We start from the raw sequence: 13,016 nt of genomic DNA on the forward strand, positions 1-13,016 counted from the left end.
TTTTAAATAACATATCAAACAAATATCCTCCACCATTTGCTAAGCACTGTTGTAGTCTTCTTTCTTTTTCCTGTTTAGCCTCTGGTAATCACCATTCAGGTAATACTTCAGAGGATGAATGAGGATGATATGTGTGAGTGTAAATGAAGTGTAGTCTTGTACAGTCTTGTCAGTGTGGTTAATTGAAACCCAGCCACCAAAGAACATCAAAATCCATGATCTAGTATTCAAATCCGTGTAAAAATAACTGACTTTAGTAGGACTTGAGTGCTGAAACTCTTGACTTCCAAATCAGCTGATTTGGGAAGTTGCGTTCACCACTAGACCAATCCGGTGGGTAAGCACTGTTGTAGTCTGTCTTGCAGATTTCACACTATGTTGTCTGGGATAACTATGATTTCTTCTTGTATGGAGGCTTTGAGATTGTTAATGTAATTAGTACTACTGATAAACATTCTAGACTTTAAATACTCTCAGAGAAAATAGTCATATGAACTATGTAAACAGGCCATACAATATCTCCTCCTTTGTAAATCACATGGATTGAAATCATCTCTTGAACCACTGCCATGGATGGTCTAGCAGTGTGGGTGGCTGTTGCTCCATCCTGCTGGATTCACACCACATTCGATCCCATGATGAAGCGGTACAGAAGGAAGGAAATCTTGTAACACTGTTGTGTAGAGATCAGAATTGAATATCACCATGCATCCTATTCCTCTTGAAGATATAAGAGCTTAAGATTACCAAATTTGGCAGAGTACATCATACAGTTACATGTGGACTGTGAAGAGGAACTGCTTAAAATTCATATCAGACCAATAATAAAAACTTTGTTTGTTTACTGTGCCGGATAAATAAAACTGTGCTTTATCATTCATTAACAGGACCATTTCATCAGTAAACAAGTTAATTAACTTTGCACAAAATGTCATTGAATTTGTTTTGTCATGCTTACTAACTAGCACCATCTCAATTTTATGTGGAGGAAACTTCAAATCCTTTAGTATAGTTCTTCTGACACTGCTGTGAGATAAAGCAAGGGTGCAACATACTTTCTGGTTGAGCAATGAGGGGTCCTCATCATTTTGTACCTGACTCTGTCAATGTTTAGACAATGTCAGTGTTTTTTTGCACAACAAAAAAACACTGACATGTGGTTTATAAACACTGTAGTGTATATCTTTTGTTGCAAAAACAGTCATTTGTAAATTTGTTATCTAACTTTATCATAATGCGACTAGGAACAACACCATGATGTAAAATATTGAAATACCGATGGACTAATCACTGAGTAATCACAATTTTTAAAATATGTTTCCACTATAAATGCATGGCAGATTGACAGGAGTGAAATTATTTCAGTAAATTACTTTCTTCTTATTTACCTGATTATTTTAAAACAGATTTTTTTTCTTTACTTCCAAAGAGTAAACAGAGAAAGAATTCTGAAATAACAGATTAACCAAAATGTTATTTTGGCCATAATTTATGCAATAAACTACAATAGAAATTATGAGTTCTGTAAACACTGTCAGTAATGATCATTTGAATAAGTCTTGTAAAAAGTTATCATCTGGTGTTCTGCTTGGTGGCAGGTCTCTTATGCCACTGCTGTCTCCATCTATCCCTTGTACCATGTAGCTTATTTCTGTTTTTTCCTTCATCCCTTGCAGTCTTCAATCATCAACTCATCTATTAACTTCATCCTTCTTCTTCCTCGTTTCCTTTCTCCTTCTACTGACCCTTCCCATGCAGTTGTCAAGATTCCACTACCTCTAACTACATATCCTAACCAGTCTCCTTTTTCTTTTGTATACTTCCAGTAAAGTGTCCTTTTTTCTTTAATCCTGTTAACTACTTCATTTCTCACTTTATTAGTTCATCTCACTTTTTCCACACCCACATCTCAATAACCTCAATCTAGTACCTCTCCTTCTTCCTCATCAACGCTTCACTTTTCAATTCAATATAACAAGATGTTCCATACGTACTTTGCTAACCTCTTCCTTAATTCTAAGTTCAGACTTTTACTACATATAAATTCTACTTTTTTCTCTTTAGGAATCTCCACCATTTTCTCCCATCTGACTAAATCTATAAAACACAGACTCATTCTCTCTCTCTCTCTCTAAATAATTTTCTTCAATCATCCTTAGTTATCCTGACAACATCTATGGTTCCTTTTCCCTTTTCTGAATCCAAACTGTTCCTCCTGCATTGTCTTCCATTATTCTTACCAATCTCTCGTTCAGAACTCTTAAAAATATTTTAGCAGCATGAGCTATTAAACTTATTGTTGTGTACATTTTCTGATACCATTTTTTCAGAATTGGTATCATTACTATTCTTACAAGGTCTTTATGCCATTCTCCCAAACAATACATCCTAAAATGTTACATATATATATTTGGGTTTCCAGGCATGCATATTCTATCAATTAGAATCTTATAACAGTTTACTTCTGACCAAGACGCAAACAGCAATAAACTATAATCTGTTTAATTGATCCCCAACAAGCTGCCATTCTCCCATACAGGAAAACAATAGCTACCATCTGCCCAATCCTGACACACTAATAAAATGTTTATACCATTTCATTTAGCTCTTTATAATTAGACCTTGTTTTAAGGCATTTAAAAAAAAAATGATTTTAATGGTATCTATAACTAAAATCTGTATCTGTAATGGTTATCTCTAACTAAAAAAACATCAAACTAATTACCATAGTTTACATTTTGTATTTCAAACTCACCTTGGTTGAAGTGTGTTACTGGACACCAAGCTTTCCAACAAACTGAACAAAAGTTGTAGTCTACTATGATTCTTCATAGTACCGGCCATCGTCAGAAACTGTTTAACACCAGGTTCTTGTTGTTCAGGAGAGAGTTCATTTAGCGCAGACTGTAATTCTTGTAACACTGTCTGAATTTTATCAGTTTCCGGGCGATGAACAAGGAAACAACTAAATGCCTCCTCAATAGCTTCAACCCTCTAAAATGAACATTTAAAATCAAGTATTTAATAATAATGTATTAAAAAGGAAGTATTATGCTTACTGTAATATTAAATTCTATTATATTATTTAAAGATATAATGTAAAACAAAGTATTAAATATCATTAATTACTATTAATTATGTAGAATATAAATGTGAGTGACAATTGTGAATAAATGTAAGAGGTGGAAAAAAATTCATTAAGTTTCTGTCAGCTGATAAATTGTTACCAAAGTGATACACTAAGGTTGCCAGTTGACCAGCATACAAGAACATCATAAATCATGCACATGCAATCAAACAGTATTAGATATCTGTCAGAAGTCAACACTATTTACTATGTGTAGTGTAAATAGTAAGAATGTGTTACAACTAAATAAAACGCCTAAAATCAGTAACTGAATCCCTTTCCCTAACATAATCTACTTCTATTTTCTAACATTGTACTGTGTGATTTGGTAGCTTCATATCTCTGCCAACTCGGTCATTTTCTCAGATCATACAATATTTCTAAAATAAACAACTTAAATTTGGTAATACATATTTGAACTACTTTATCACAATCTAATAATTAAATTAAACATTTTTTCATGTTACCTACTTTTAATTTCACAATATATGTTGAAAATAATATCCTTTGACCTGGATGCAAGGTTTTATCTATTTCATGGCATTTGCAACAATTACAATTAAAATCTCACTTTTAATGTGAGTTTTCCATTCATCAAATCTGTGGCTTTTCTATTCTTGTTTAGGAAAGTGCTGTTCTAAAAAACTATAATTTTTTTAAGATCTCCAAAGACAGCAAAATGTATAATCTAAATGTATAGTCTAGATATAATAAAGACCACAAATTTTTTGGCATCGTATTATAAAAAAACGTTCTTTCAACATAACATATTTAAAAATATAAGTAAATATTTTATTTTGATTGTTACATAATAATATATTATATAGATATCATGAATGGGTAGATACACTACTATATGGATAAAAAAAATTTAACTGCCCCAGTATTTGCCTGGATGGACCAAGGGAACAATGATAAAAAAACAAAAAATAAAAAAAACGCACAAAATAAAATATAATCCAGGATTTAATGAAAATTAACACATCCTTATATTGTAGGTATTGAACAGGATGCAAAAAATTCAGGGGTTTTAAATTGCACTATTTAAAAATTTGATGGAGAAACATTGCTTCTGTAAAAATACTTTTTTTAATTATATTTGCAATAAATTGTCATGAAGATCTTTTAATTGGTTTGGTATTTATAAAAAATTGCAACTTTATATAAAATAAGGATCTTTGTCATAAGCTGAAATATTGTGTTGAGTTATACAAAAACAGTTCTGTTGTCAAATTTGATAGATTTGGGAATTATTATTTTTTTAAGAATAAGGTGTTTATTCTTTACAGCAAAGATTGAGATTCATATATATATATAACCTGGATAAGTTAACATGTTCAATTTTCAGTTTACATGATGCATGATTATGGATACACAAAAATGATTTGAAAGTCCATTTTTATATTTTGTAAACACATTCTTGACTTTTTGAGAAAGCCAAAGATATTAGACTTCAGACAAGAATTTATGTAAGCATAAGAGCATTGCAATTATAATATTAACTTAAGCTTATACTTATTATAAAAAAGATAAGTTTACCATTTTATTAAGGCGCTTCAAGACAAAGAGTATGATTTGAAGCGAGTTTATCTCAAGTGAATTTGATCATCTCAAGAGAATCTGTCATTTAACAAAACACTCAGAAATCTTTCATTATGGACAAAAGAAACATTACCATTATCATTAATGAGAGTTCTAACCATTGAATAACAATGTTGTCTCCTTGGCAAGCAGAATGCAACAGTTTTATTCACATTTGAAGTTAGATGGTTACAATCTATTCAGTCAATAAATTTTTGAAATGCTAACATAAATTTTTGAGTCCTTTAAAATAATTACCTTCACATATAGATACAGATATGTCATCAGCGAAGAGGATAACAATGAATAACTCAAGAATTTTAGGCAGGACATTAATAAAAAATAAGCAATGCAAGAAATCAAGAACACTTCCCAGTTTTCTTATCTTGAAGTGAGGATCTACATTTTACTTTGTATTGTTATTAAAAGATGAAACTTTAACTGTCTGTTTAATATTGGTAAGGCAATTGGTTGAAATTATAACTTTAACTAATAGTAAACAGCTCTTCCAATGCCACAGATACATAGTTTTTCATTAGTAAAAATTGTGAAACTAATTCAAATGCTTTACTGAAAACCCAAAAAATTTTAAATGGAATATTTTTGCTATCTATGCAACATAAAATATCTTCTAAAAATGGGAAATGGCTGTGCCAGTACAGAAGTTTTTCCTAAAAATCTGCTGAAACTTTGACGGATAGTGCCACTTTCCTGAAACTAACATTTTCATTTGTTTTCCTCAAACAGCGAACAAAATTGCTGGATTAATTTCTACGATTAATTTCATCATTTACAATCTGATAAAATAACACAAAAGATCGATCAATTCCCTACAGCAAGAAATTGCACAGCAAACATCAATTTTATGCACATATAATGACTACTTAGGATAAATGTGGATATAGTAGGAATTAGTGAGGTTCAGTGGGAAGAGGAAGGCGACTTTTGGTCAGGTGATTTTAGAGTAATTAACTCAGCGTCAAATAATGGGTAGGCAGGAGAAGGTTTCGTGATGAACAAGAAGATAGGGAGGAGAGTGGAGTATTTCAAGACGCATAGCGATAGAATCGTTGTAATAAGGATAAAATCAAAACCTAAACCGACAACGATTGTTAATGTATATATGCCTACAAGCGCCCATGATGATGATGAGGTAGAGTGTGTATACGAAGAGATTGATGAAGCAATTAAACACGTAAAAGGAGATGAAAATTTAATAATAGTTGGAGATTGGAATGCAAGCATTGGAAAAGGCAAGGAAGGAAATATAGTGGGTGAATACGGGCTGGGCAAAAGGAATGAAAGAGGGGACCGACTTATAGAGTTTTGCACGAAGTATAATTTAGTAATTGCCAACACCCAATTTAAAAATCATAATAGAAGAATATACACTTGGAAAAAGCCAGGAGATACTGCAAGGTATCAGATAGATTATATCATGGTTAAGCAAAGATTTAGAAATCAAATCGTTGACTGCAAAACTTACCCTGGAGCAGACATTGATAGCAACCATAATTTGGTCATAATGAAATGTAGATTGGGGTTTAAAAACCTGAAGAAAAGGTGTCAGATGAATCAGTGGAATTTAGAGAAGCTTGAGGAAGAGGAGGTAAAGAAGATTTTTGAGGACTTCGCAAGAGGTCTGAGTAAAAAACATAAGGTAGAAAATGTAGAAGAAGAATGGGAGAATGTTAAAAAGGAAATTCTTAAATCAGCAGAAGCAAACTTAGGCGGAATAAAGAGAACTGGTAGAAAACCTTGGGTTTCAGACGATATATTGCAGCTGATGGATGAACGTAGAAAATATAAGAATGCTAGTGATGAAGAAAGTAAAAGGAACTATCGGCAATTAAGAAATGCTATAAACAGGAAGTGCAAATTGGCGAAAGAAGAGTGGATTAAAGAAACTGTACAGAAGTGGAATGAGAAATGAACATTGCTAAAATAGACGGAGCATACAGGAAAGTTAAGGAAAATTTTGAGATACATAAATTAAAATCTAATAATGTGTTAAACAAAGATGGTACACCAATATATAATGCGAAAGGTAAAGTCGATAGATGGGTGGAATATATTGAAGAGTTATACGGAGGAAATGAATTAGAAAATGGTGTTATAGAGGAAGAAGAGGAAGTTGTGGAGGATGATATGGGAGAAACAATACTGAGATCTGAATTTAATAGAGCATTAAAAGATTTAAATGGCAGAAAGGCTCCTGGAATAGACTTAATACCTGTAGAATTACTGCGCAGTGCAGGTGAGGAAGCGATTGATAGATTATACAAACTGGTGTGTAATATTTATGAAAATGGGGAATTTCCATCAGACTTCAAAAAAGTGTTATAGTCATGATACCAAAGAAAGCAGGGGCAGATAAAAGTGAAGAAGTGAACTAGTTTAACTAGTCAGGCTTCAAAAATCTTAACTAGAATTCTATACAGAAGAATTGAGAGGAGAGTGGAAGAAGTGTTTGGAGAAGTCAAATTTGGTTTCAGGAAAAGAATAGGGACAAGGGAAGCAATTTTAGGCCTCAGATTAATAGTAGAAGGAAGATTAAAGGAAAACAAACCAACATACTTGGCGTTTATAGACCTAGAAAAGGCATTTGATAACATAGACTAAAATAAAATGTTCAGCATTTTTAAAAAAATTAGGGTTCAAATACAGCGATAGAACAACAATTGCTAACATGTACAGGAACCAAACAGCAACAGTAATAATTGAAGAACATAAGAAAGAAGCCGTAATAAGGAAGGTAGTCAGACAAGGATGTTCCCTATCTCAGTTACTTTTTAATCTTTACATGGAACTAGCAGTTAATGATGTTAAAGAACAATTTAGATTCGGAGTAACAGTACAAGGCGAAAAGATAAAGATGCTACGATTTGCCGATGATATAGTAATTCTAGCCGAGAGTAAAAAGGATTTAGACGAAACAATGAACGGCATAGATGAAGTCCTACGCAAGAACTATCGCATGAAAATAAACAAGAACAAAACAAAAGTAATGAAATGTAGTAGAAATAACAAAGATGGACCGCTGAATGTGAAAATAGGAGGAGAAAAGATTATGGAGGTAGAAGAATTTTGTTATTTGCGAAGTAGAATTACTAAAGATGGACGAAGCAGGAGCGATATAAAATGCCAAATAGCACAAGCTAAACGAGGCTTCAGTAAGAAATATAATTTGTTTACATCAAAAATTAATTTAAATGTCAGGAAAAGATTTTTGAAAGTGTATGTTTGGAGTGTCGCTTTATATGGAAGTGAAACTTGGACAATCGGAGTATCTGAGAAGAAAAGATTAGAAGCTTTTGAAATGTGGTGCTATAGGAGAATGTTAAAAATCAGATGGGTGGATAAAGTGACAAATGAAGAGGTATTTCGGCAAATAGATGAAGAAAGAAGCATTTGGAAAAATATAATTAAAAGAAGAGACAGACTTATAGGCCACATACTAAGGCATCCTGGAATAGTCACTTTAATATTGGAAGGACAGGTAGAAGGAAAAAATTGTGTAGGCAGGCCACGTTTGGAATATGTAAAACAAATTGTTAGGGATGTAGGATGTAGAAGGTATACTGAAATGAAACGACTAGCACTAGATAGGGAATCTTGGAGAACTGCATCAAACCAGTCAAATGACTGAAGACAAAAAAAAAATGAATGTTTGAATTAGAATTCAAACATTCATAAAATGAATATATTAAAAGTGTATAAGAAAAAGCAATGATAAACAGCTCATGAAATGAAAATTTATAAAGAATATATTCAAAAACAATAAAAATCCAAAACTACAAGTACATTTTGAATACATCAAAAATTATCTCCAATACATATAGACCTATTAGCAAAGGTAGATTTAAATAAAATGGAAGTTAACAAATAAAAATTAAAAATTAATTACTATGATATAATAGTAAATTGATTATAAAAATCCAAATTTACAAAACACAAATGAGTATTTTATCCCCATTTGCAAAAATAAATTACCATAAATGGATAATGTTAAAAAAAAAACAGTTTACTAATCAATCCTTAATTTGACAAATTTAAGAATTTAAAATGAATTACTTTCTTGTACAAATTAGAATTGTTAAGTCTTTCAATTTTATCATTATTTATAACTTTATAAAAAAAAAACCCAGCATATATGAGAAACTAAAAATGAGAACATGCATCTTGATAAAAGGAAAAAAATAGTCTCGTTATGAAAAGGAAGCACACAGAACACTTATTTTGTTTGCACTAACAATTTTTTTAGAATAATTTTCTTCCCAAACTTTTATACTAATTTTCTTGAATTTTATATGAAAATCCTTTGATTATTAAAATGAAATTTGCTTTGTTTTTGCCTATGACCGTTGGTGATGAAAAAACTGTGCAATTTTTATTTAATAACTTTTTTTATAAAATGTTTCATGATCCTAATGACAATTTTCAGTAACTTTAGTCACTGATGATAGTTGAAAAATTGAAAATGTTTTGAAGTTAAGTTATTCACTGAATTTGCTCATAAGGGTAACTGAAAACATTTTGAAGTCATTTAAAGCAATGCATTTGTAAAATTTTGTTTGCTTTACTATTTCAAAAATTAATAATTTTAAATATTAGAGTTACAACAGGATATTTTTCAAAATAAAAATCTTCAAATAATTTATACAGACAATGTAATTTGTCATTTAAAAAGTCTACTTTCATAAACTAGAAAAAACATATACCACCAGAGGCATTTAAACACCTCTACAAAACAAAAAACAAATCAACAATTTTAATGTTATGTAGTTTTATGAAAAATTTAGACGTGAATAAAAACGATTAAACTGGGAACTGTTTTCTTTTATTATAATGTCGTTTAGAATTGATAAAATATAGCTAAAGACAGTTGAAGGCAAAAGTTAAAAATTAGATTAATCACAGTGTAAATAAATTACTTACTCAGATAGGCTGTCATGCTTCAATGCACTTCCACTGAAGCTGTGGAATGAGACATTTTCTTTAAACTTCATCTAAAGCAATAGTGTCTCATTTTGTAATCAATGGTTTATACATTCATTTTTTTATTATCATTATTATTTATCTATTTGTATTACTATTTATAAATCTTTAATATTTATTATTTTTTTGGTTTTGTTCTTGTATTTATGTTCATTTTCTTGTGGATCAAATTTATAGTTTTAAATAATTTTCATTTTTAATGTCACGTACATATATATCTCGCACAACTCAAAAATGATTAACCGTAGGATGTTGAAATTTTGAATTTAGGACTGTTGTAACATCTTAAACTGTTGTTCCCCTCCTCCTTTTGATTGCAATCGAACCAAAAGTGTCCAAAAAAGCCCAAAATCCCCAAAATTTGGATTTCTGACTTTTTCTTAACTGTGTCTCACACATCACAGAAATGCAGCATTTCCCACACTTACTAGATGTATTAAAACAATTAATACCTACATCTTCCTCGGTCATCAACTGAAGATAAAAAAGGAATAGAGTACAATTGGAATGAACTTAACATGTTGTGAAAAGTACAGGACAACTGATATAAAATATGTAAAGCAAACATATCCACACTTACAATTTAAACTGCTATAACTTGTTTAAATTTAGTTAATCGTCAAATAAATCTAATGACCTAAGGTAACAAAGTAACTTTAAACATTATATTCAAATATTTTGTTAGGACTGATTCTTTTTTTGGAAGTATTGTATTATATTAATTTCAAAAAAGAAAAAACTGTAAACACTGTTCTTAATGTTATGGGTGGCTAGTACGATTTGCTTACATGAGCAACATAAAGTAAATAAAAACATGATCACAATGTTCAGAAATATATATATATTTTCCTTTGTTCCAAAGAAAACGAGTTGATCCAGCAGCTTAGTACCACTCAAGACTACCTTCAGCAAGTAGACTACCATATTATTAAACTATTTTGTAATTAAACAATAACAATAGAACAAAACAAGAAAAATTATATGTATGTAAATAAAGCGTTACTACATTAACACTGCGGCTTCGATCATTAAATAACACTTAAGATGTATAACTATTTTTACTATAATTAAATGCAAATAGCAAAATTAATATCTAAAATAATTTTCTACAAAAATGAAATTAAATACTACCAATATATCATTAACGATATTAGTTATTTGTACTTCGGCTCCCATTTTGAATTAATAGCTGATTTAGCTAACAAAATATACTAACATTGTACAAATTAGGTTAAGTTTACACCGTTAAATGTAAGCAACTAATCCTACACACCAATTCAAACAACACCTCCTAGCGGCCGTAATAATATTGTCAACAGTATGTGTCAATGAAATATAATAAACTTTAAAAAATAATAACAGACTTAAAGGTAAAAAAATATATATTTTTTCAATTCTTCTCTAATTTTGACTTTTTGGAGTAAATGCACAATTAAAAACAATTATACTATCCCTTGATTTGACGCCAACTTTAAAAAAATTGACTTTTAAAGAATAATTGAAAAAATGTATCTTGCGATTTTATTTTATAATGACTATTTTATTTCAATTTCTTAATTTATACTTCTATTTCAAATACGAAATGGTCTATAAAAAACGGAGCTCTTTTGGAAAAATGAGGTCACTATATTTCAAATGGAAAGGTGAGAATATTTTTTCAATAAGTTTACCTACTAATATTCTTGAATTTTCACATTAAATACTTTAATTAAAAGATCAACTTCAAAGTATATATTATTACTCTACAACTATCCGGTCAAGATTTGCTTTGCTCGTCCACCGTTTAGCCAGCGGGCGGTATATATATATATTGAGTCCACTATAGATATATAGGGGAGAGGATTCTGGAAAACTTCATAAACGTATTTTTCACATTAAAATAATGAAAAAAGTTCCAAGTTACGGCTAACGAAAGATTTCTTTGAAAATAACTTTGTTAATTGCCAACAAACAAATAAAACTTGTATTTTAAATTGATAACAAATTTAATTCTGAAAAAAATGGTGTAAATTATCTATAAACATCCTGCAACAGCAATTTAGTTTTATGTGAAACATAACAGAAAAATTACGCTAATATGTATTTGTCTGCCTGTAGTATTATGTATTAGTTTTTAATTATTGGTGCACTAATTTCCCACTAGGGATGTTGCAATGCCGTACAATATTAGTGTGCTCTACAAATAAAATTTTCAAACTGTTGTGGTTGTGATTCAGAATATTTCTTCAGTGTGCTGTATTTGTTATTGAAAAATTAATTTTCAGTATAAAATTTTATTTCATTTGTGTTTATTAATGTGTATTTAACTAATTCATTTGCACTAATTTTAAAAGCTATTGACAATAATTATTAAGTTATTTGTTCTGTTGTAAAAGAGAAATGCCATTTAAGTTTACAAATTAGGAATATGCCGACATTCATTTCATCTATAGTTTTTGTAATGGCAATCCTACATGAGCTGTTGAAAAGTATCATTGGAGATTTTCTGATCAAAATATTCCCAACTGGCAAGTTTTTGTAGATACTTACCAGCACCTTAGGGAAAGTGGAATATTTAATGTAGCATTTGAATGGGAAACAAATGTGAATGAGCAGATTTTACACATGACAAAGTGAAGTCCAACTACTAGTATGTGGATTATCTGCACGTTTTGCAACGCAACAGTATATGGCAGACATTACACAATGAAGGTCTTTCTAGCCATATCATCCTCAAACAGTTCAATGTCTTGAAGAAGGTGATTACAATCTGTGGCTGAATTATTATCAGTGGTTATTACAAAACTATGTGCATCCATTGCTGATATTATTTACAGATGAAGCAACATTTACGTGAGGTGGAATAAACAATACTTGAAACAAACATTTCTTTAAGAAAATCTTCATGAAACCACTGAAACTAATTTCTAGCACTGTTTTTCAATAAATGTCTGATGTGGAATAATAGGTAATGTTTATTGGACCTCACATTTTCAACGGTAGACTCACAAGTAATGGTAACCTGAACTTTTTTCAAAAAGAGCTGTCAGTACATTTAGAGGATGTTCCACTTAGTGGATTTCCAACACGATGGTGCACCAGCCCATTTTTATGGTTCTATTATTCATTTTCTGAACTAAACATTTTCTAACCACTGGGTTGGTCAAGGTTGACCTGAATTATGGCCAGCTAAATCATCTGATATGAATCCCTTGGATTTCTTTTTGTGGGGATATATGAAAGCTTTAGTGTATGCACAAAAATCAGAAAATGGAAATGAACTCTTACAAAGAATCACATGGAACATTGAAGAAATCAAAAACAACCCAAG

At 30.6% G+C, this 13,016-nt stretch overlaps 1 protein-coding gene across 1 annotated transcript in view; it reads right to left on the reverse strand.

The window, feature by feature from the left end:
- Positions 1 to 10,975, reverse strand: part of MED23 (mediator complex subunit 23) — an 80,865-nt gene extending 69,890 nt beyond the window's left edge. The window contains exons 1-2 of the mRNA XM_075372844.1: positions 10,838 to 10,975; positions 2,756 to 2,994 (exon numbers count right to left, since the gene is read on the reverse strand). Coding sequence (XP_075228959.1) covers positions 2,756 to 2,994; positions 10,838 to 10,882 — 284 coding nt within the window. The 5' untranslated portion in view covers positions 10,883 to 10,975. The remainder of the gene's footprint in view (positions 1 to 2,755; positions 2,995 to 10,837) is intronic.
- Positions 10,976 to 13,016: the final 2,041 nt, after the last annotated feature.

The sequence above is a fragment of the Lycorma delicatula genome, chromosome 8 (assembly GCF_047948215.1).
Source record: "Lycorma delicatula isolate Av1 chromosome 8, ASM4794821v1, whole genome shotgun sequence".
NCBI lineage: Eukaryota > Metazoa > Arthropoda > Insecta > Hemiptera > Fulgoridae > Lycorma > Lycorma delicatula.